The following is a 24,409-nucleotide window of genomic DNA, read 5'->3' as shown; positions in this document are numbered from 1 at the left end:
TAAACTCCACTTTCTCTCAGAAAATTCAACACTTTGGCAGTGGCTGTCTTGTCATCCACAAGTATCTGCGTAGTGAGGTAGGCAAGCTCAAGAGCATCCCACAGATCAGTCAGCAGGGCGCACTCAACAAGAATATGCACTGTCGTCAGTGGACTACCGCAGCTGCAGTTAGGAGGATCCTCCCGACGCAGAAGGAACTTGTGTGTGAATCTCACAAGGCCAATGCATAATTGGCACAATACAATGGCATCTTTCTGAAAGATTTGGAAAGATGTATGCCGTATCTCAGTTGACCTCTTGATTACCCTTAATTTACAGGGTGTTGTTCAAAAGTTTCAAGACTTAACTTCGAACTAGAAATTTATTGGATATTTAAGTACAGTGGACTAAAATTCTTCAAAATATGATCCTTCAGCATCAACAAAGTGCTGCCAGCGCATCTTCCACTGTTCGTAGTCCTTCTGGAAGGCCTCAGGTATCACGCTGTCCACAAGCAACGAACTCCTTGTGAATCACTCCTTTACCATAAAAAAAGAAGAAAAAAAGAACAAAGCAGCATGCACTTCACACACGACTTGCTTATGCGAGCTTTCTTGGACTTTGGTGAGGATAGCAGTGTGCCATTCTGAGCTTTGACTCTTCAACTCGGGATTGTACTTGCAGACCCAGGTCTCATCACCAGTAACCACTTTCACCAGAAGATTTGGATCAACATTCAACCGTTAGAGCATTTCCTGGCAAACAGTCATACGCCGTTTCTTCTGATCCGTCGAACAAAACTACCACACTCTGACTGAGTCCCAGTTCACTGGCAAATTAATCTAGTACTAAGACAGCAGTCATTGTTTAAAAGTTCCCGCACTCTCTCCACATTTTGATCCTTTCGGCTTGATGATGGTCTCCCAGAGTGGTCGTCGTCTTCAACATTCCTGCGGCAATCCTTGAAACATTTGTGCCATGTGAAAACCATTGCACGGGACATGTCTTTTCCTTAAAGGCCTCTTGAAGCATGCCGAGAATCTCTGTGGCGGTTTTGTTCAGTCACACACAAAACTTAATCGCATAATGCTGGTCCATTTTCACCTCTACCACTTTTCAACCAACGTCAATGACACGTACTCACGCTGCAAGCGATACACACTCTCCAGGGTTCCGGAGGCAACTGTCGCAGCATCAGTTCGTTCCCCAAGACCCCCAACTACTTCCCCCACCCGGTGGAACCAGTCTGTGTGCACTCCACTACTCGGAAATGAATCAGGCTTGAAACTTCTGAATCACACCTTGTATTTTGGGTCATAGTAGTCTGCCATTCCAATTCGCAAAGCCTCACAACATTGTGTCGGACTTGGTAATTTTGGGCACGGTATTCCAATGTCAAGTTGATCTCTTGTAGTTGTGTCTTTAGCTAGACGGTCAACAAGTTCATTTCCTGGAATGCCTATGTGGCTCAGTGTTCATATGTATGTCACCGTCTTTCCAGAGCTGCAGAGGTCAAACAGTAGGTCCTGGACGTTGACGACAAAAAGGTTTTTAGGGAAGCACAGGGATATGTCTTTTAAGCAACTCAGAGATTCGCTAAAGATCAGAATGTTCGCCGTAGCAAGGGATTTGATGTACCACAGTCTGACACATGGCAACCAACTCTGCAGTGTATACATTGCACGGCACTCAGCAGAGTGTCCCCTCGCACGTGCGAAAGTGTAACAGACCCTGTCGGTGACCTTCAATCTGTCTGAGTAGCTGCATACTGGATTAGAATAATTGTAGAGGATCAAATAAAACAGGTATTTGAGAAGGATAGGAAATGTATTCTTCTTGGATCCTCAAAAGAGATCCATTTGTACCACAGGACAGGGTAGAGACCACAGGTGGTGTCGAGGGGGAGCCCTTGGAATACAGACTAACATAGGCTGTTGGAGGTCCTTCAGCAGAGAATCGAGTCAGATCCCAGCTGGTCTACCCAGTTTTGGGTGGTGCACAGTCGGAACTGTTGATTGTGGAACAGAGGTGAGTGACGTGTGAGTAGGCAGCTGCCCAATTGTGACTGTGTAATTCGCCAGAAGCTGCTGTTGTCTAACCTGCACCAGTGGGGCACGCTTCTGTCAGGGAAACGGTCAAAAGGCTCGTATGGAAGGCCTCTGTTGCCAACTGCACACCACTGTGCTGAACAGGGTCCAGCAAGCTCAGTATGGACAGTGTTGCTGACACACAGGCAATACATTCATAGTCCAAGCGAGACAGAAACAGTGTTCTGTAAAAGCTCAGGAGAACTGTGCAGTCCCAGGCCACGAGGAGTTACTGAGAAAACGGAGATCATTCAGCTTCTTCAGTCAAGTTGCCTCGAGCTGGCGGCCACGTGGCAGTCAAGTTAGCTTGTTGTCAAACAAAATAGCTAAGAATTGAAAAGCTTCAACGACGTCAAGTAACTGGTCATTAAGATAAATTCTTAGGTACAGGTGCACATCCTGAGTCAGCTAAACTGTACAACTCGTGATTTTGCAGGAGGTAACTGACAGCCACGATTCAAAGCCCAGTCATGTACTCTCCAGACAAAGCTTGAAGTTGGCGATCAGCAGTGCTCCGTGATGCAGAGGCATAGTACTGGCAAATATCATCCATGTACAGTGACAGAGACTGTGGGGGGCACTGCATTTACAATGCCATCGATGGCAATAACGAACAGCATTAGGCTAAGGCCCGATCCCTGACGTACTCCAGTTTCCTGTACGTATTGCTTGTAAGAGTTGAACCTATCGAGACCTAAAAATGTCAGAGACTTAGGAAATTCTGGATAAAAGTGGTTAAATTGCCACGGAAACACAATTCGTATAATGTAGAGGGGACATGATGTCGCCAGGTTATATCGTATGCCTTCTGCAAGTCTAAAAACACAGCAATGTGTAAAGCATTGCACATTCCAAATTCCATACGAACCAGGTGATATGTGGTGGGCCGGAAAGCCCAAAAGTCACTTTGGAGTAGTATGCCCAAAGATGGCTATACACCATTAGTTTGAATAGCGTACACAGCCTATTCATCATAGGGATCAGCCAGCAGTTAGTTAAAATTTGTGGTTCCTTTCTGGTTTTAGGATAGGAACGATGGTACCTTCCTGTCACTGAGAGGGAAATTCTCTTTCCCTCGAAATGCGATTAAAAAGTCTGAGGATATGGTTCATGCTATCACCACAAACATGTTTGAGCATTTGATTGAGGATCTTGTAGGGTCCAGGGGCCATATCTCGACACACTGCCATAGCACTGTGAAGCTCCCATTCAATAAAAAGGGTGTTTATGATAGGGAGCCGTGTGCACGGACGGGTAGTGGACGGCATTCGGTAAGGTGAAGATGATAATTACTGCAAGCGGACACTTCAGTGAAGTGTGCCTCAAAAAAGTCAGCAAGTACCATAGGAACAGTGCATATGTTACCACCGAACAGGTTGCCAGGAACTGCCACGAGTGGTGGATGGTCACAGATGCAGCGGTGTTTAGTCCAAACTTTGGACGATGGAGGATGGGATCGCACAGATGGGGTACATGTTGCTCCCAACACTCCTGCTTCCTTTTCTTTATGGAAGACCGCACTTTCACCAGGTGTCTCTTGTATACTATTAAATTATCTATAGAGGGATGGCACTAGTGCCGTTTAAGCACCTTGCAGCATTCACTGATAGCTGTGGCTATATCTTCAGACCACCCTGGCACCAGCGGTTGACGGGATGAGCCGAGGAGTCGGGGATCGTTGCTGCTGCAGCTTTAATAACAGTATCCTATACCACTTTGTTGATATCCGCTGCACAATTGGTTGCAAAAGAGGCTCTAGTGAAGAAAGCATGGTACTCAGTTTTCCGAAGCAACCAACGTGAAGCATATTCCAGATGTTTGTAAGTGGAGAGAGAGAGAGAGAGAGAGAGAGAGAGAGAGAGAGAGAGAGAGAGAGAGAGAGACGCTGCAAACTGAGACATCAATACTTTAGTACGTTCCGTGGGCCGCACTGAAATGTGTTGCAACTCCAGTGATAAGCAGGCAGACATCCAATTCTGTGAGGAAGGGTTCCAGCACTAGGCCTCTATGAGACACTGTCGCCATCCCACAGAGGATTATGGGCATTTAAGTCCCCAATAAGAGGAAAGTGGCAGGTAGCTGTTCCACTGACTGTAACAGCTCATGGTAATGGAAAGGTCCATTTGGGCTGGATAAACATTACATGTTGTCATCTGAACTGGCAGCTACGCACTAAAGGCCAAGGCCTCTAGTGCAATGGTAAGGAGCACCTGCTCAGTGAAAATAACGGAGCATACGAGGGTACAGGCCCCACCAGACACTCTCTCGGCATTAACGTGACTGGTACAGCAGCGTTTGTAGTTTTTCAGAGCAGGGAGGTATGTTGCTGTAAACTGTATTTTCTATAGTGCTAAGCCAATTACAGAGTACAGCCATTTAAATAACAGTTTGGTCAGATGGCGATAGCAACCATTACAGTTCCACTGAAGAAGTGCTTGAGTAAGGTGTGAGAAAGCGGCAAATGGAGAAGATGAGTGTGATTACTTCACTGCCAGCGTGCAGCCCATCCTGATTGTAAGATCCACTGTCAGTGTGCGTAGGTTCGGCCTTTGCAGGGGCGGGGAGCACAACATCCAAGCCGGTGCACTGCTGGTGCCAGTCTCCATCGGTTCCTATCGTTGTGAGTCTATTTTCTTCGGATCTTTGGCGGATGGCTATTTAACTGCCACGCACGGACTCTGCAGAGGCTTGTCTTCGAGTACCAACTGTGTGAGGGGCAGTGAAGTGTGACGCTTGTGTGTGGCCGAGTCGGTACGACAAAAGAGCGGGGGCAGCTGTTGTGGCGTGTTTCGCCGTTTGAATGCAGATCCACTGCCGATGGCGACCGGGAATTCCTAGAGATTTGGAGGACAGATTTCCTTTGCATCTGTTATATGTTACTCAAGGTGAATGAACTGGAGGCATCGAACTGTTCTTTGGTGGGTTGTGTTCATGTTAATTGAACACATGAGCGTACTGAAAACTATCTTGGTTGTTTCAGTTATTTGTCATCATACTTGGTCTGGATGCCTGTTATGTTTATGGTATTTAAGTGAGTGCTAGCTATGCACAACAAATAGACATGAAACCGTGTTTAATGCATAGCTAGAGGTCATGCCAAATAATATGTAAGTCTGTGCCTGCTGTTCATGAGTGGGCCAAAATAATTTTACTATTTCCTCTTCCTATGTTATTATTTTATTTCTTGTTCTAGAGAATTGGGTACTCAAATTTTAAAAGCCATAGGTTAGTCCTGCTGTGCTTCATTGGTGCACTGTATCATCAAAGATTTATTATAACCAGTTGGGCAGATATGTTTGTCTATCTGATGCACCAGAATGTTGTCTGCCGCTGATGTGTTTATGTTTCAGATAACTGGCAGTGGTCGACGCGAGCAGACTCCTATTGGGGCATAACAGTGAAAGAGGGAAATTTAAGGACCTGGATCGGTGTCTATGGTCACGTTGTTAATGTCCTGCAACTCCATCTTTCAGGTAGAGGGTTGTGGTTTTCCGGAAGCTTAATTGAAGCTCAAAGTTGAGTGTAATTGCACTACCTTCTCATCTGTGAATCTCCTGTTTCTGGTAGAGCCTTTCGCTCTTCTGGCGCCCATCACTAATTTTCAGGGTAAAAATTGAAATCTGGTCCATGTCAAGACTATTTAATATGCTATTATTAAATTTTGGCCAGTAAATGTATGTGAACCTCATACCTGTCAGTAATACTATAGAGTAGCTTACTCGAGTGCATTAATCTGATAATACCTTTAATTTGTTACAATTGCTTAAAATCAGATCATGGAAGCATGGGTTATGTGAAAGACAGTTCCTATCCAAGTCATAAAGCATTCAGTTATGTCAGTAAATTTAATTAATGCTGGTTTTACGAACATTGTTCTAATTAGTGAAAATTCTGAAAGATCTGCGTCTGTGTTTGTAATAAAGAAATGTACGGCAACTACAAAGCGGTTATGTGTTTAATTTCGATGTGTCGAAAGGAGGATTACATCGCATCCGAAGCCCCAGAAAGTAGTTTATCTTCCTGCTTATCCTTTTAATCCTTGTGAGTCTTCAATTCCTGTGAAGATTTCCCATTTTATCTTGTGGGAGTGAAGAGAACAGTACTTTTCTTCAGCCTGCAGACTGTGGCTGCAGGTCCTTGTCTCGAGAGGGAGCCACCTCGAGAGGTGCCCTCAACACTCACGACACCAAAGGACGACTAGGCGTCTCTGGCCGCACCGATGGCGTGGGAACCACCTGTGCTACAGAGGTCGGGGGCACGGAAGCTGACATCCCCTCTCCAAACCGTGAGGCAGGCTCTGGAATGCTACGACGGCCACGAAGTTTCGTGCAAAACCTCGTCTTTGCGTGAGGTGAGGACTGTGACAACAGTCGCAAAACTGGAGACCGTATAAGTCGGATGAACCCTTTCAAACTTGTTCTTTGCCTCTCGATAAGACAGACGGTCAAGTGTTTTATACCCTCGAATTTTCTTCCCTCTACTTAAACACTAAACTTTGTGGTAACGAGGAGGGTCCTGTTTCGGGCAGTTGACACACCGATGGGGTTAGTCAAAGTTGTCCTCAAGGGATGCCTATCCGCACGCCAGACAGACAGACAGACACATTAGAACAGCGGGACAACGGGTGTCCCAACATCTGGTACTTGAAACATCTCATCAGAGGAGGAAAAAAAGGCCTGAAATAACACCTTTCAACCATGACCTTAACCACCTCAGGCAAAATGTTACCATCACAGGCCAGGATAAAAGCTCCTTATGTCCACTCTATTATCTTTGGGTCCCTTCCAGATGTGGCGAACAAAACGAACTCCACACCATGCCAGATTAGTATGCAGCTACTCATCAGTTTGTAGACTCTGACTCTGACGGAAGATAAGACCTCGAATTCTACTGAGCTTGCTATGAGGAGAAAGGTGACTGTATATCTCCTATCTTTACACAGGCCTGAGGTGCCCGTGATCAGTCGGCCTGTGACACTTTGATCAGCGAAGATCCATTTCTCGTCTTTTCTACTGCTGCAACCTCCCCAAATTGATCTTCAATACTTTCAGCGCATAACAATGGCTTCGTCGTAGCGAAAGTTCCACTGTCAGTTGGGAGACAAACCGAGAACTTAACAAATTGTCCACTTTCATTTCTCCTTACCTGGCTCTCCACCTGGAGGCACAGTCACGAAAATATCGTAGGATTGTAAACCTGTGCATTAAGACCACTGTTCCTGACTGCTGAGATGGCCATGCTGGCACGTTCACCGTTAAGTTCAATCTGTTTCACGGCGGACGATCTGCCCCCATCTGGAGGCTCTCTCGTGGGCGCCACCCCGCGGAGGCAAACGCCACCTGGAACAGCAGCCGTTGCCCCGACTGCCAGTACCCTGACGTGAGCAGGGACCTGCTCCTCGGCTGCCACGGGGAGGTTACAGCCCAGAAGTCTGCCGTGCCATCCCCGTGACCTAGAGGCTACGTGACAACTCCAGCACGAAGGACTGGCTACTGTGCTGGATTTCGGGTGCAGAAGCAAATGCACTTAGATTTGTCGGTGTAAAAGACGACAGCACTCACTGAGAATTAACGCACCACTCTGAGGCGTCCTTCTCCAAACGGACCGCACTACTTTAAAACTTGGAAAGTGGAGGTCAAACACAAAATGGTGACCAGAACTTAAAAAGCCGAAAAAGGTGAGGGGAAGAAGCATAAAAAAGGTCAAAATCTTCAGAAGTCTGACGTATAGTTAAAATACCAATGTAAAACCGTAACCAAATAAAAACAGTCCTATTAGTCGCCTCTTACGACAGGCAAGGGAGGGCCGCAACTCTATTCTAGCCCCTAATACTGCACGGGGGATTATTTCAGATGAAGAACTTGCTGTTGGAAAGAAAAGTAGTTCATGGCTAATGGATAAATTTGAACGCACTTTTTTGCCTATACTTGCATTAAAATAACTTTGTGACTGACTTCTCAGAGAGTTAATTTGTAGGGCCAGCCAATCACAGTTCTGTCTCTAACACCAGGTGTGTTGAGCTGTCACTTGTTTTGTCTCATACTGTATTCTTTGGGTACGTGCAGAGCCTCGTCACACCTGGCTGTCTACACACTGATGTAATTAAGCCTAATGCACTTTATGAACTCCCCAATACTGGTCATTTCTGTCATTGCATTCGTAAGACAATAACCCCATACAAAACTATTTATACGTAAACATTTTTTGCTAGCTGCTGCTTAAATTTAATATGAATAAAGACATAACTGTAAATATTATGAAGTTATTTACAATATTTCCACACAATTGTTAACTTCATTTAAACAATACGTACATGTCAATTTAAATTCTGCTGTTGCCACTGTTTTAAGTAATTAGATCCCTTAGCTACAAGTACGACCTCTCTGTCCTTCCTCACTTCACAGCAAGTTGTTGTAAGGAAGAGTTTTGTGGGGTGAATTGAAAAGACATGCCACGTTTTGTGCAGATGTAGCGAACAGTTGGAATTTTTTAGCTCGTGTGAGCAGATAAAAACCGTATTAATGCACAAGCTGCATAAACACTGTGAGTCAGTTACCCATGTATTTTTAAAATACAGAAACGAAAGGAATGAACTATTATTGTTTCATACATAAAGTTACCAAAAAAACCACTAAAATCCTGGAAAGTTTCAAATTTTATTTGTATAGCAATTTCGATACAATTGTATCTTGAAAAAGAGATCAAAGTCAGCTTAAAAACAAGCCAAGTATATGATTAAGCCACTTAAATGTCGACATGGGTACTTAAAATATTCCAGAAAATTGACCAATATCAGAGCTTTAATGTGTCAGAGGCATGTTGTTACGAAGGTGGCAATTCTGTCCTCCATCACTGAAGCCTGTTCTTCACAAGTTTTTTATTCAGGGTGTAGCACATCGCCCATCAATAACCAGTCCTAAATATCCACCTGTTGCCAACAAACCACATATCATCATTATACAACTCGAGTACACCAGCGTCAGGGAACAGAGAGTGTCACAAATGGGATCTGCCCACTGCCCTCAGATACGAGTTTCGATATCACACTGCTGAACTCAACCACAGGAGCTTCAAGCAGTCATCTTCGCCTTACTCTCATCATGGGGTTCAGCTATTTACATTCCAAACTCTGCACTAATGGGAAAACGAGCACATAATCAGGCCTAACAGCAGAAAAAAAGGTGGCAATTCTACATGACAAAAACACTTCTTGGTAGCTACCTTTCATGCAATCAGATTATGTGACTATCAGATGTTAAATCAGTCTGGACACAAACTTCCAGATGTTTCATATCTGCGACTGTTTCCAGTGCCCGTCAACAATTCTGCTAACAATGAAAGTCTACTTGCCTATTTCTGCATAATACATTACAACTAACTTTAAATGCGAACATTTTAGGTTAGGCTTTACCACGACTGTTATTGACATTAAATGAAACAACAAGTTTACTGTTACCAGTCGCTGTTTATCTCCACGGTGGGTTTCAAAGTTTTAAACCTCAAAATTTTTCATTTGTTAGGGTGACATTTGTGTCTGTGTGTTGTGTTATGATTTTTGGAGGAACTTGTGGCACTGCCTACAGTGGTCACAGATTCCTTTCAAGGCATATTTGTTTCTTTTGACATCAAGATAAATCGTCTCTGAAGATTCGAGGAAGACATCAGAGAGGACGACGTCTAAATTGGAACGTGTACTTCCTGTCTCCGCCAGTGGTTTATTCTTTACCTTAAACTTCAATTTTTCTGTCTGAGGAGGCTCCGCGGCCACAACCCTGGAAGTGACAGTGGCTGTGCCGGACAGCGGACAAGACTGGATCTTTGAAGTGGCAGGGAGTTCCATGCCAGCAACAAGGATCTTTTCTGAAGTTCTGTGAGAAGGGGCAGGCTTTGAAGTGCCTGCAGCAGCACACGTGCATTCAGGAACGCATGTACTAGTGCTGATACTAGCAACCTCTGTTTGTGTAGTCACATCATTTTTCAGGAATGGCTGTTTGCGAATGGAGGCAAAGGAGGCAGCGAATGTGGGTGGCTACGTGAACTCTAAGATCTTTTTGGCTATGCCATACAAGATGCACTTTGTTGTTTTTATCTCCTCGATCTTGCATTCTTCAAGGAAGACACTGCAGTCCCTCCCTCCTGATAGGCAGGACAATCCCCAGAGCAGCTGACAAATTTGGAGGAAATGAACAACAAACTCCGTCACGGGCAGCTTTACCGTATTTGCCACACTTGGCTTCTGCCTTATAACAAACAGCAGTGTGCCCAAAATGATGACACTTAAAATAGTACATTGGGTTGGGGAAATAAGGCTGCACACTTAGGCAAAGGAAACCTGCCTTGACATGCTCTAGAAGTTTGCTGCTGTTAAACAAAAGTATAAAAAAGTCAAATTTGAAAAGATCACCACCCACACTTCTCGTGACATTTTGCATGTCAACAATGCCTTCCGAGGACCATTCAGCTTTCAGTTCTTCTTGGGGAATGTCAACTAGAAACCTTCGTGTCACAACATCTTGTAGTTCAAGGTATTGTGCCGTTCAATTGCAATTGCATACTCCCTGAAGCATTGAGTTTTCTGTAGGTTCTTCACTTGTTTGGAATTATCGACATTTTGAGCAACAGCATTCCATTTTACAAGCACTTGACAGGTTTTACGGTTAAAGCTATGCCCTCTAAATCTTTTTTGAATGTAGAACGGTGAAACTTTATCGAAGCTGCCCTCTTTCTGCCCAACTATTATAAATACCCATTCTGACAAGCAGCAAGCGTTCTGTTAGTATTTGCTGGAGGATTGGGTGCCCGAGCCCTCATGTTTGATCGTGTGTCAGTACCTTCCAGTAGCCCACCCTTTCCACTAGGAGGAGGAAGAGAAAATTTCAAATTATCCATCTCGGTCCCACAAGCAGCTACTGAAATAAAAGTCCACCCAGAGAGAGAGCCCGCATCCCCATGTAACCCTTAAACAACTGAGGTGTGGCAGGTTTCCCAGAGGTTGCCCACTAATGACTGTTCAACCTCAACAGCCACGCATCTCATCAGCATGTATTATACCTTGAGACTGAGGGTTTTCTTTTTTTTTTTTTTTTAAAAAAAAATAAAGGCTTTAACTATCCTTGCAATCCAGCCCGTAAAGCCAAGATTCCCGTTCCCTGTGACACACAACATTCCACCATCGCGTCTGTCGGTGGCCACTTAAGCCTGCCCAGAACTTACAGCAACAAAGAACTGGCGGCACTTATCAGTGTCTTGCTTAGGAACCCTGGGCCCTCCTAGCCCATACCCAGAAAATGAATACCGAGTCCCCGAGTGTGCACATCCTGCAGAGGTCTGCATTACAAAAACTTGTTATTCAGGTTTTTGACAGGTGGTCACATTACTGTGACTGGAGAGGGTAGTAACGATGAGTCTGTAAAATATGTTTTGTTATCTGCTTCCCGCTCCATGTTTAATTTGTGTACAGAGTGATATCTCGTGGCAACAATCGGAGCTAACATCTGGTTGGCTAAAGTGAAGGCGGCATCTGGTGGGAAAAACACTAAAGTGAACTCCAGAAAGCAGTGAAGCTTGGCCGAAATCAATAAATTACAAATTAAAGTGGATCCCCCCCCACCCCCCCCCCCCGAAAAAACTTTTCTGTCTGTATGTGAAGGCTAAGCACAGGAACTATTACAGGGATTTTGATATGGGTTTCACTAATGGATAAACTAATTCACAAGGAAGGTTTGTGTACATAATTTAGAAATATTTTGGGAAAATTGGCTGGATTATGACGATGTTTGTCAATCAAATCATCTCTGCTGACAACCTTCCTGGAAAGTAGTTCTTAGATTGTTTACATTATACTGGAATTTGGGGTCAATATGTGGTTACCTAACAATGCTCTCTGAATTTTAATCATAGTTCCACACAGTGGCGCTTAAGCACAATTACTGCTGTACTAGACAGGTCACCTGGCCATAGGAACTTACCATGAGCTGTGTGAAGCCAGAGTGAATCGCCACTGACAGCTAAATTTAATCTAGCAAGTTAGAAAGAAAGCTGCTACTCGGCACGAAATCATCATAGCTAACACCCGATCCACCTGTAGTGCCCCTATTTTTACAAACATCTAAAACACAAAGGTGAAAATTCGGAAATGTTCCATTAGACAGTAAACAAATTACCAAAAAGTGTTGTGGAGCACGTGATTTACACCGACTCAGTGTCAACAGTGAGCACAGGGAACCCCGGTACATAACTTTCACTCAACTGTCGTGCGTCCCTCTGTCACACTCGCACAGACAGTATTGACGAGGCCATCAGCCCTCACACACCTTGTGCTGACACGCGTCCAGGTCAGAGACGCGCCCCTCGTAGCGCTGCACGGCGTCGATGAACTTGTCCTCGACACTCTTCGTCTCGAAGTGGACCTCAGGCACGTCGACTCCCGATGCCGAGGCCAGCCGGGCAGGACCGTTTCCATCAGCCTCACCGCCTCCCCCGGCCCAGGACGGGAGTAGCCACCCCAAGATGGACACGCCACCACATTCTGGGGCTGCCAACGTCAGCCACAGCAGGAAGAGGAGCCTGGAGGACATCCCAGAGCCCTGCAACATGCGCCACAGCTGTGACAGTAGCAGCAAGCCAGGTGGTACTGCCCGACATGTCAAATCACATTACGGGGCAAGGCACAGACCCCAACGCTTCCTGGATACCTCTTATCTGTTAAGAAGTTTCACAACAGTGCAAACTTGCTACAGGGTAGAATATTCAAGATGGATTACAGCACTAGGTCTCTCAGTGAGGCTTTAAAAACTAGAATCTTTCATCCTTCCTGCCTTCAAGACAACATTCACCATTGTAATCCCCGTATCTAATCCAGCCTCATGTGATGCTGTTCTGTCGTAGGTTCCACACACATTTTCATGTGGCTAATTGGAGAATCTATGGTGGATAAAACTGTAGAACAGAACAGTACAACGCCAATTATCCAAACTCCAACTATTTGGATCACTTTGAGGAGAAAAAAATTTGTACTCTATGACTTAATCTGTTTGTTTTGTCCATTAGTTATTACAGTATACAGTACACTATATGTTACTTTAGCATTCTAAAAAAATAAGCAGTGAATGTATTATAAGACAAAATCTTCCAGTGAACAATAGACACAGCACACACATTATTGTGTCTGTGGTGCCTGTCATTCAATGCAGCATACATAAGCCTGTGTTGTGTCTTAACATATACAATGATTTGTTACCACACGTTCATTTTCTGTATCTTTTATTTTGTTTTGCGTCTTTTGTTTTTCTCTTTTTTTTTAAATTGTGTTGTAGTTTATTGTGCAGGATATGTCTTCTAATAGGAAACACACTGTCTTATCGTCGGCAGCCTAAATAAAAGTCATTAAACAGTTACACAAAGGCACGAGTGATAAGCAGTTAACTAAGGTGATTCATGTGGGAACAACAATTTCAGACATAAAAGACCTCAATTTTAAACTTCATATCTGTCCTCGAGAATGTAGATGGGAGTTCATCGAGACAAGCAAGGAAAACAGCAGAAAACAAAGAGTTTGAAAAGGCCATATTCAAGCAGTTTTCATCAAGCAAAACTTGTAGCCTAGAAAATCGATAGTTAGTCTTCTTTTAAACCAAGAAATGGATGGCCGCGGAATTTAAAGACAGGGCATAATATTTGTGAGCTGAATTTAATTGGTGAAAAACTATCAACAGACCCAAGAACCGCAGAAAACGTTGTTGAAAAATTGAAAATCGAAGCAGAATCTTATGACAATCAATGTTAATGTGACATAGATGAGACAGGTCTTATTTGGAATGCTTTGCCTGAAATAACTTTAGCTTGTAAAATACTCTTAGCCATAAAATTTGTAAAGATCGTGTTTCACACTCAACTACGTTAACTCTATGGGATACCACAAAATATCCCTTTTGTCAAGAAGAAAATCTTGAAACCTCAGGCTTTCAAAAATGTTACAAAAACTTCCATCTTTTACAAAAATGAATGAAAGGCCTGGATAACTGCTGCTTTCTTTTGCAAATAGTATATTTCAATTTGCATACCTAAAATAAAAAATCCATAAAGCCACAGGAAATAAAAACAGTAAGGGGATGTTAATTCTGTCTAATTCACCCACTTACCCCAAAGAGAGCCTTCTCAGTAGAGAAGAAAGGTATTTCGAAAAACTCATTCTGCCGCCAAACTTAATGAGTTTGTCGGCAGCCAACAGACTGATCAGTTATCGAAACTATGAAGCGGCACTACAAAATACAACAGTTGAGGGAGCTGATCGGCAAAAACTGAATTTAAAAGACTGCTCTCACACAACGGAAGAAGCACGAAATCTGGTGAAGACAACCACATGAAAAAGAGCTTGGAATAAATTTAAAGACATTTCAACCAAAGATGAGGTACAGACGGACAAGGAGGAAAGAAGAAGTGTGTAAAGGAAGAGGAAGAAATAGAAGCAGCAGAGGATAAAATATCACTGGAGGACATAAAAAAGATCCTTTTGAAAACTCCTTAACATCTGATTGCAGTGCAGAGAATACACAGGCGAGTGGCTTTCTTGTGATTATTTAGACCCTGGATTCCAAATTCTCAGTTGCGATGTGAGAAAAGAAACTTATGGTCAGGAGGATAATATTGTCACTGAACCAGATGGAGAATGTCAGCTGGTGAGGGATTTGTGTGGCTTGACACTGTGCTGACACGTATGGAGCGGCATCCTGAGTATGACCACATACAGCTTCTCACCGTCAAGCACAAAAACAACTGAAGACAGCAAAATAACTGACTCTGATCGATATGTTCAGTATATGTTCAAGAAATGACACCGTATGTAAGTACCGCACTGCCCAAAATCCAATCAACATTGCTTTGTAGTCATTAAATTAATATTACAGAAGTATGTAAACACAAATATAACTAAAAAAGAGGGAGAGGGAGAAATGACCTCTTTCATGATTTATCCAATATCGCAGATGGGGTCTGGTCCCAAGACATCAAGATAATTGGAGTTTTACTGTATTCCAACATCTGTCTACCTTGGTTTTTGTTCTCTACAGCTTCCTCTACTACCACAGGACTTATTTTGTGATGCATTACCACACATCATACCAGCCCGTTTCATTTAGTCAGTGTTTTTCTCACTTTCCTGCCCTCACTGCCTTTGCAGAGACCCTAGTTTCTTACCTTACAACCATTCTTAATTTTCAGCTGCCTTGTATACCCACTTCACACACATCAATTTTCTTATTTCCCAAGTTTCCTACCATCCACAATCATCTTCTACACAACACTGTGCTCCAGACATGCATCCTCATAAGCTTTCACTTCAGATAACAAAGGCCCAAGTAGATTAACCATTGGTACAATATTACAATAGTATTCCTGATTTAGTGTTAGAGAAGATATTTGGTGACCTGTGACTATGATAACTAGAAACTGAGCTGCATTTTCTTAACATAAACGTCTCAAGAGTCACGTAATACCTGGAAAACAATTTATAATGAATAAATTATGGTTTATAACAAAACACTCTGAAATGGAAATGCACAACATTATTACTAAAATCACTAGTTTAAAGTCCAATGACTGTATCTACATAATTGTGTTAAGAATTAAACCCATAATTAGAAACAAGAGCCACTACCAACCCGGGTAGTTTGAAACACACAAGATAGCAAAGGGCAGCAATTTTGAAACACTCTTAGATGGAAAAAAAAATTTGTTCAAAAAGTCAGAACAGCTCCTGAAAGACAGAAGAATACAAGCACCAGGAAGTACCATCCTCCTCAAAAAGAAACGCAGATACCTTTGGTGGCACGATAAAAGTGACGAACAAACCCCGAAAAGGTTAGGAGCATGTAATATACGAAAGCAAATACAAATGACAAGAATCAAAGGGGGGACAAGAAGATAATTCGATACGAGTCATCGGCTTGGGCCACTGACATACACTAGTGTTAATGGCTGCTATTACGTCACACTTCCGTGTATACATTCACAATTTTGTTGTTAGTTGGTAAAGTCAATGGACACAAAAACAAAAAAGAACTGGTTGTGGTGACACATTAACTGTAGCTTAGCCTGAGGTACAGGTGAGGTTGGAAAGCAACAGTCTGCTCGCATGTTTGCTGACCCAACAAATTTGGCACTACAGAAACCTGGTTGTGCTGACAGACTGATCTGTAGCTCAGCCCATTTGGAGGGGGAAAAAAAGTCAATAATATCACATTACGGTTCCTATGTTGTTTATGGTAATTGTTGCATGTCAAAGCCCACAGTGTTTATCAAACATTCCTCTACATCCTCTAGGGGGTTAATTATAAAAGCCAGGAAAGCAACATCAAAAAGTCTTAAGAGAGTCAGACTACAACATCTGAAAGGTAATCACTCCACAAAGAATTCTGCAAATCTCAAGTATCAGTAGACGTCAATAGAACTAGAGTTTAAACAAATTGACATTAGGGGTTTCCACACAGCATTCAAAACCAGTTTAAGGAAATATACACCAACCTTGTAAGGTTGCCAAAAATGTTCAAAACTGCACAAACAACATTGAAAATTGAAAAACGCTTACAATATATTTCAAACAATAATGTAGTTCCAACAAACCACATGCAAATTTCAGTTTTGACAATACAACATCGAGTGAACCAGACTAAGTCACCATCATCTGAAGACATACAGTGTAGAATTATGAAAGAACTCTCCTAACAATATGATAACGTGCCAAACAAAATTAATTCAAGAAACTTGGGAAACAAACATCCTCCCAACTAGAGGAGCAGCTGCAATAATACATACCCAACACAAAAGGCAGATCCCAACAATCAGAGAGGAACATCCCTCTTGCCACTGACTTACTTTAATGTGACCAGCGCCTAAGTTCGACATCAGCCTGCAACAACCACTCTCAGATGGCAGGTGGCAATACCAGCAGTAGAGGGTGTATAAAACAAGCCGGACGGGTAGAGACGGGAGGATGCACAAAACAGTGCAGACATTGTCACAATACAGAAACAGAGTAATTTACCTGATGTCCAAAAGGGCACAATCACTGACTTTTGGGCCATGGGTGAAAGCATTTCTGAAACAGCTAAGTTTGTAAACAGGATGTTGAATCAAACACCTTTGAGACATCTAGTTCCCAAACATATTTTAATCAGCTACCTGTTTCGCCAATTTACTAACGCCATTTTCAGGCCCCTGATCGGCGTGTAGGAAGGTTCCACCTCGGTTCTGATCAGAACAGGGGCCAGCATTCGAATACTGGTATCTGTAGATTTCTGCTCGCTATAGCGATCATTTCGATCGTCATCTGCTGACTCGGCCGAAAGGTATTTGATTTGATATCCTGAATCGAACAGCCGAGTCCTGCAACCATCTCTGAATAGATGGACAAACAGACAAGTTTGTAAACTGTTTGCATGTCACCGTAATTAAAGTACACTGTAAGTGACAAAATGGTGTTATCTAAAACAGCACCAGGGCAACTGTAGTACACCACAGACTGTAAATGACAGGGGTAAACAACAGCCGTAGAGATGTGTACAGCAAATAGACGCGCAACTCTCGAGTAAATGACCGCCCAGATGAACCGAGGGGTTACCGACAACGTCTACTCGTCGACCGTTCAGTGAACATCACAGCATACGGGCCTCCACAAGCAGGTGCCTGGTTCGTAGACCTGTGATGACTGCTACTGAATGGTGATGAAGACTAGGCCAACACCACAACTGGGGTTCACTGAGCAGCAAGAGGTGACCTTTTCAGATGAATCACATGTTATGCTCTGACATAAGGCCGTTGGCACATATGAAATGAAATGTCAAAGCAAACCCTGCAACAATCATCAGCAGGGTCCATGCCAGGGTGCATTCCCTAAGTGATCTCGTTGTTCTGGAAGGTACAATGCATCAAGCAAAAGTATGCATCTATTCTTGTGAACCATGTTCACCCCTACATGCAGTTTGTTTTCCCTTGGCTTGATAGCACGTACCTGCAGGACAACACATGTCACATAGCTTGCAGTGAAAATGCATGTTTCAAAGAGCACCAGGATGAGAGTATGAGTTTACCGTACTCCCCTGACCACCTCGGATTTAGAGCCAATTTAGAATCTGTGGGGGCACCTCAATCGGGCTGTTTTCACCGTGGATGCTCAACTGACATACCTAGAGTAACACGCCACAGCACTGGAGTTGGTGTGACTCCACATCCGTGTTGGTACCTTCCAGAAGCTCACTGACACTCTTTGTGCACATCTCACAGTGGGCTGCACAGCAAAAGTTGGTTATTCAGGCTTTCTACAAGTGGTTACAGTAATGTGGCTCGACTGTGCGCAAGATCCCCTGGCGAAGGCACTTTTAAGCATAGCTGAAACAATACTTGAGCCACAGTTAGGGGAGTATCAAGGAAGATCCAGGAAGAGCAGAGCATGTGTAGATGAAGCTATAAATTTAAAACCCATCTTACAAGTTAGAAAAATGAAAAGCTTGAAATATGTGGCACCAAAAGCAATTTTAATAAACAGAAAATTGGAAGACAAACAATGGAATAACAACAATATAGAAAGGATATACCACTAATCGGTGCATACAGGAGCTGTTGAGTCAGACAGGCACAACTAGTAGTCCCTATCTTTCCCATTGTGCTGCATGCGACTCAATGCCTCCTCTATGTGGTCAGTAGCAATTTCTATCCTTTCTATATTATTATTATAAGATAAAACATAGAATTTATGGCAGAACTGATAGAAAATTTTGAAATGAAACCAAGTGGCTTGCTGCCATTTACTTTTAGCTGTACATCAGATAAACTGGTTAGAGAATGGAGGACAGCCATGTACTGAAGGTGTACAACTAGGAAGAAAGCCAACTTTAGACTGTCAGCAATTTGCACATGACATGACATCAATTACCGACTGATTTGAAAGTTCGCAAAAATAAATCACGGAACTACACTGTAGAGCAGCAAAAGTAGAATTACAAATGACATTTGAAAAAACACGTAACACTACTTCTAAAGCAGACTGTTATAAATATCTAGGAGAGCCAACATTAAACAGCACAGAGGAAAAACAGCAATAAACACTAATGTGCTCATAAAATGGAAAGGGCCTTTCAAATAACAAGAAATACACATTAAAAAAAAAATCTTTATACTGGAACAAGAAACTGAAGCAGTAGTCAGACCAGAAATATTATATATGCAGTGGAAATTCTTTAAACCGACTACAAAGGGATGGACTGAAACATTAGAGAACATAAAAAAAGAATCCCAAGGAAACACAAACCCAAAAGAAGCAGTGAATCATAATACAGATTAAGATCTAACACAAAACTATATCTGAAAGTTGAAAATGGATTTAATGAGAAAAAGGAGATTAAAATTCTGTGGACACGCAGTATGAATAATAACAGAATAAAAACAAATCTTTGACTTACTAAACAATTACAAATCCAAAATCACATGGCCGAGAGGATAATTAAAGGATAGTTAAAGTGTTGGTGCTTTGAAGAGAGATCAAACATGTGGAAGTCAACATAGACACAAAAATAAACAGAACACTTATTAAAGGAGGAAAAGAATTAGGGCAGGTTTTCAAAACAAGAAAATATCATAAACTGTAGAGAGTGGACACAGGAGGAAATGAAATAACATTCTTGAAGAACGAAAGAAGTATGGTTGGAACTAAATGGCACAACAATATACATATATTTTCCAGGATAGGTGAGTAAGAATCATCATTTTACAGAATTAAATGCTAGTTAAATGTTTGAATTATTTATCAATATTTGAATAGCTTTAGTATTCATAACATCTAATTTACAGAGACACAGTGTAGTGTAGCCTAGCAAACATACGAAAAACAAACAACCGGAGACTTACTTTTGTTGCAATTATTTTAAGCACACTGTCCACAGTTCTGGTAACACCAAACTAAATGATGTTGATTGTTGGTTCAGACGCAGACTGTAAATTTGAAAACTTTCTACTTTCCACTTTCGGTCAATGACTTGTTAATAAGTCATATAAACACGTTTCTTTACTTTACCTACTACACAAAATGAAGTTCAAAATTTATAATCAATAATTTTCAAATATATTCAAACACGCGTGACAAACGTTAGTGCTGAAGGAACGACAATAAAATCAAATAGCAGAGAAAAAGAAAATCTTTTAACTCTACAACGAAAATTTGAATATCACTTCAGTTTCTTTCACCTCAATTCCGCATTAAATCTTATGGTATAGTGACCACTGCTTACTTTTGCGACGAGTTAAGTAGCAATAAATTTTCAAATCAACGCTCACTGTTTCACGCTAACTTCGTCATACCTTCATGGTTTTGACCAATGTTTTAACGTAAACAGCTCACGTTCACAGCATGTAGAGTACATTGTGTATTAAACAAGTACCCATAATTCTTCCTTATTTATAGAAATTCTAGTTGCACATCACCTTGAAAACACTCTCACTTACGAACGCGCGGGCAATCGGCAATTTTAAAAATAAGAAACGCAATCTATTTTTGGTGATACGTGTTGCACAACCGACAAACTTATAGGACGTCTGCAGCGACTACAGCACTATGACACGTACTGTTTTGACACTTACTGGTAAATAATCACCTACCTAAACATAAATCACGTTAACAAGATAACCACAAACAGCTGTAAAGCGAAAATATCAACCGGTGCTTTCTCAGCAAGTTTGAACTCGCCGTTCTCCGTGCCCTTTCAACTGTTTACTCGTTTGGTATTTCGCCGATAGAGTACGGCGGGGCGCGCGAATTTTTAAATGCGGAATGTGGATGTGGTAACTTAAGCAGAATATTCGAAAATTGTATGCCTTTGGCTCAGTCGGCTTAGAAACTATATATAACATATATTAATAGGAGCATCTAATTTTTGTGTATTGTGGAAGTTACACCATTTACCTTTGTGCAGGGCTAATTTAAATCAGCAAATGTAACTATTCCTTACGTTACATGCAGTACAATACCACATAAAATATCTACATCTATATTTATACTCTGCGAACCACTGTGAAGTACATGGAAGAGGGCACGTCTCACGGTATTAGTTGTTAGGTCTTCTTTCCGTTTCATCCACGCATAAAGTGGGGGAAAATTATTGTTTCAATGGCTCTGTGTGCGCTGTAATTAATATTGCCGTGAAAATTCTTCATAAAAGCCGGTGCTGATAGGTTTGCCATCCGTCCCGATGTATCGGAACCGACAAGATCCAATTTTGTCACGATTTTGCAAAATACTGTTACGAGCTTGGCTCGAGTACTGTAGTTTAATTCATACTTAACTGGAAGAATGCAGAAAGTTAAAATAAGTGGTTCGTGTAATGTTAAAACAGCTGATTACTCAAACTGGGGTGCTATCAAGCACGGGGTCCCACAGGGTTCGGTCTTAGGTCCTTTACTGTTCTTGATATACATTAATGACTTACCATTCCACATTGATGAAGATGCAAAGTTAGTTCTTTTTGCTGATGATACAAGTATAGTAATAACATCCAAAAACCAAGAACTAAGTGATGTAATTGTAAATGATGTTTTTCACAAAATTATTAAGTGGTTCTCAGCAAACGGACTCTCTTTAAATTTTGATAAAACACAGTATATACAGTTCCGTACAGTAAATGGCACAACTCCAGTAATAAATATAGAATTTGAACAGAAGTCTGTAGCTAAGGTAGAATTTTCAAAATTTTTAGGTGTGTCCATTGATGAGAGGTTAAACTGGAAGCAACACATTGATGGTCTGCTGAAACGTCTGAGTTCAGCTACGTATGCTATTAGGGTTATTGCAAATTTTGGTGATAAGAATCTCAGTAAATTAGCTTACTATGCCTACTTTCATTCACTGCTTTCGTATGGCATCATATTCTGGGGTAATTCATCGTTGAGTAGAAAAGTATTCATTGCACAAAAACGTGTAATCAGAATAATTGCTGGAGCCCACCCACGGTCATCCTGCAGACATCTATTTAAGGATCTAGGGATCCTCACAGTAACCTCACAGTATATATATTCCCTTATGAAATTTGTTGATAATAATCCAACCCAATTCAAAAGTAATAGCAGAGTGCATACCTATAACACCAGGAGAAAGGATGATCTTCACTATGCAGGGTTAAATCTGACTTTGGCACAGAAAGGGGTAAATTATGCTGCCACAAAAGTCTTTGGGCACCTACCAAACAGCATCAAAAGCCTGACAGATAGCCAACTAACATTTAAAAATAAATTAAAAGAATTTCTAGATGACAACTCCTTCTACTCATTGGCTGAATAGATATAAAGTAAGTATTAAAAAAAAAAAAAAAAAAAAAAAAAAAAAAAAAAAAAAAAAAACTTAATCATTAGTGTCATGCAATATTTTGTGTAATGTAATTTCTTGTACAGACATCTTTTATTAACCTGACACGTTCCACATCATTACGAAGTGTCGTATTCATGATCTATGGAACAAGTATTAATCTAATCTAATCTAATCTAATCTAGTAACGCCGTCTGTTAGTGCATTACTATTTGACTGGATGACGCTATCTGAAACCTCAGATTAAGTGTCGATTGAAAACACTATTATATACCTGACAAAAAATGGTGTGAAAATTTCAGGCAACAATTGTTTCCAGGAATATATGTAGCTGAAGAGCTTTTTCGAAACTAAGTGGGACTCAAAACAAAGAGAGTCTAAACACTTCTTGGAAAGTATATGCATTTACGTTCTTAAGGAAACCGAAAATCCTGGATGAAAATACCAATCGCTAAAATCATGCAAGTACTTGTTTTCTATTTCCGCACACAACACCCCTGTGGAAAGAGTATTTTCGCTGGTGTCGGCTCAGTAGACAGATGATAGAAACCGTCTGCCAGGAACTTTGGAATCAATCTTACAGCTCCAGTTTAACTACAAGCTGACATGGATAAAAGGGGAAAAAAAACTTTTCGAAAAAAGTGAAATCTCCCGAAAAATTTGGCGCTGTCATCTACTTCTGCCGCAACAAGTTCAATGTAATTGCGTTCTAAATAAAAAGTAATCATATCAAATAAATTTTTTTTTCATTTTCATACCCTCAACTCACAGTGTCCCAACGACATCCTAGCTAGATGTGGAAACCCTATGTGCTGAAAGAATTCAGGATCCGTAAGACAGGTTAATCTTTTCAGTAAGAAACTGATGATCGTAATGAATAGAGTAATGCGCCAGTTCAACTGTTGTTACGTCAGATACGTTTGCCTCAAAGTGTAGTGGATAAGTTTGCAATGTGACTCAGTTATTGCTCATTTATTAGTGTTTCTTACAAGCACAGGCGATGGCGATGCAATGCGACTGTGATGTGAAGAAAACGAAAAAGAAGAAGAAACGTAACATGTGGCACAAAGAGTTGTTAACAAAACATTAATGAAAACGCAGAATGCAGTCTACATCTACCAGGTGATCAAAAGGTCAGTATAAATTTGAAAACTTAATAAACCACGGAATAATGTAGATAGAGAGGTAAAAATTGGCACACAAGCTTGGAATGACAAGGGAGTTTTATTAGAGCAAAAAAAAAAAAAAAAACCAAAGTATTTCTAGACGCATGAAAGATCTCTTGCGCGCGTCGTTTGGTGATAATCGTGTACTCAGCCGCCACTTCCGTCATGCTTGGTCTCTTAGGTCCCCAGACCTCAGTCCGTGCGATTATTGGCTTTGGGGTTACCTGAAGTCGCAAGTATATCGTGATCGATCGACATCTCTAGGGATGCTGAAAGACAACATCCGACGCCAATATCTCACCATAACTCCGGACATGCTTTGCAATGCTGTTCACAACATTATTCCTCGACTACAGGTATTGTTGAGGATTGATGGGGGACATATTGAGTATTTTCCTGTAAAGAACATCATCTTTGCTTTGTCTTACTTTGTTACGCTAATTATTGCTGTCGAACAGTTTTTGAACTTTTGTATTTTTTTGGTTCTAATAAAACCCCATGTCATTTCAAGTATGTGTGTCAATTTGTACCTCTCTATCTACCTTATTCCGTTATTTATTCAGTTTCCAAATTTATACTGACTTTTTGATCATCTGGTACATACATACTTCACGAGCCACTGTTCGGTGTTTGGCGGAGGGTACCCTGTACCACCTTTAATCATTTCCTTTCCTGTTTCACTGGCAAGTAGAACGAGGGAAAAACAACTGTCTATAAGACTCCAGGTGGGCCTTAATTTCTAATGCATTATCTTCGTGGTCCTTACACAAAATGCATGTAGAATCGTTCTCCAGTCAGCTTCATACGATGGTTTTCTAAATTTTCTCAACAGC

The 24,409-nt window shown here is 41.7% G+C and overlaps 1 protein-coding gene across 5 annotated transcripts in view; it reads right to left on the bottom strand.

Moving 5' to 3' along the window:
- Positions 1 to 20,847, bottom strand: part of LOC126295433 (protein brambleberry-like) — a 200,612-nt gene extending 179,765 nt beyond the window's left edge. Inside the window, exons 1-3 of one of the 5 annotated variants that reach the window (XM_049987920.1) lie at positions 20,712 to 20,829; positions 19,965 to 20,048; positions 12,380 to 12,652 (exon numbers count right to left, since the gene is read on the bottom strand). In XM_049987920.1, coding sequence (XP_049843877.1) covers positions 12,380 to 12,643 — 264 coding nt within the window. In that variant the 5' untranslated portion in view covers positions 12,644 to 12,652; positions 19,965 to 20,048; positions 20,712 to 20,829. Of the gene's footprint in view, positions 1 to 12,379; positions 12,653 to 19,964; positions 20,049 to 20,130 lie in introns of all 5 variants that reach the window. The other 4 variants (XM_049987921.1, XM_049987917.1, XM_049987919.1 and 1 more) reach the window with 4 other exon arrangements.
- Positions 20,848 to 24,409: the final 3,562 nt, after the last annotated feature.

The sequence above is a fragment of the Schistocerca gregaria genome, chromosome 11, assembly GCF_023897955.1.
Source record: "Schistocerca gregaria isolate iqSchGreg1 chromosome 11, iqSchGreg1.2, whole genome shotgun sequence".
Taxonomy (NCBI): domain Eukaryota; kingdom Metazoa; phylum Arthropoda; class Insecta; order Orthoptera; family Acrididae; genus Schistocerca; species Schistocerca gregaria.
The sequence above is the reverse complement of the archived record's forward strand: the minus strand, read 5'-3'. Positions and strand labels throughout refer to the sequence as shown.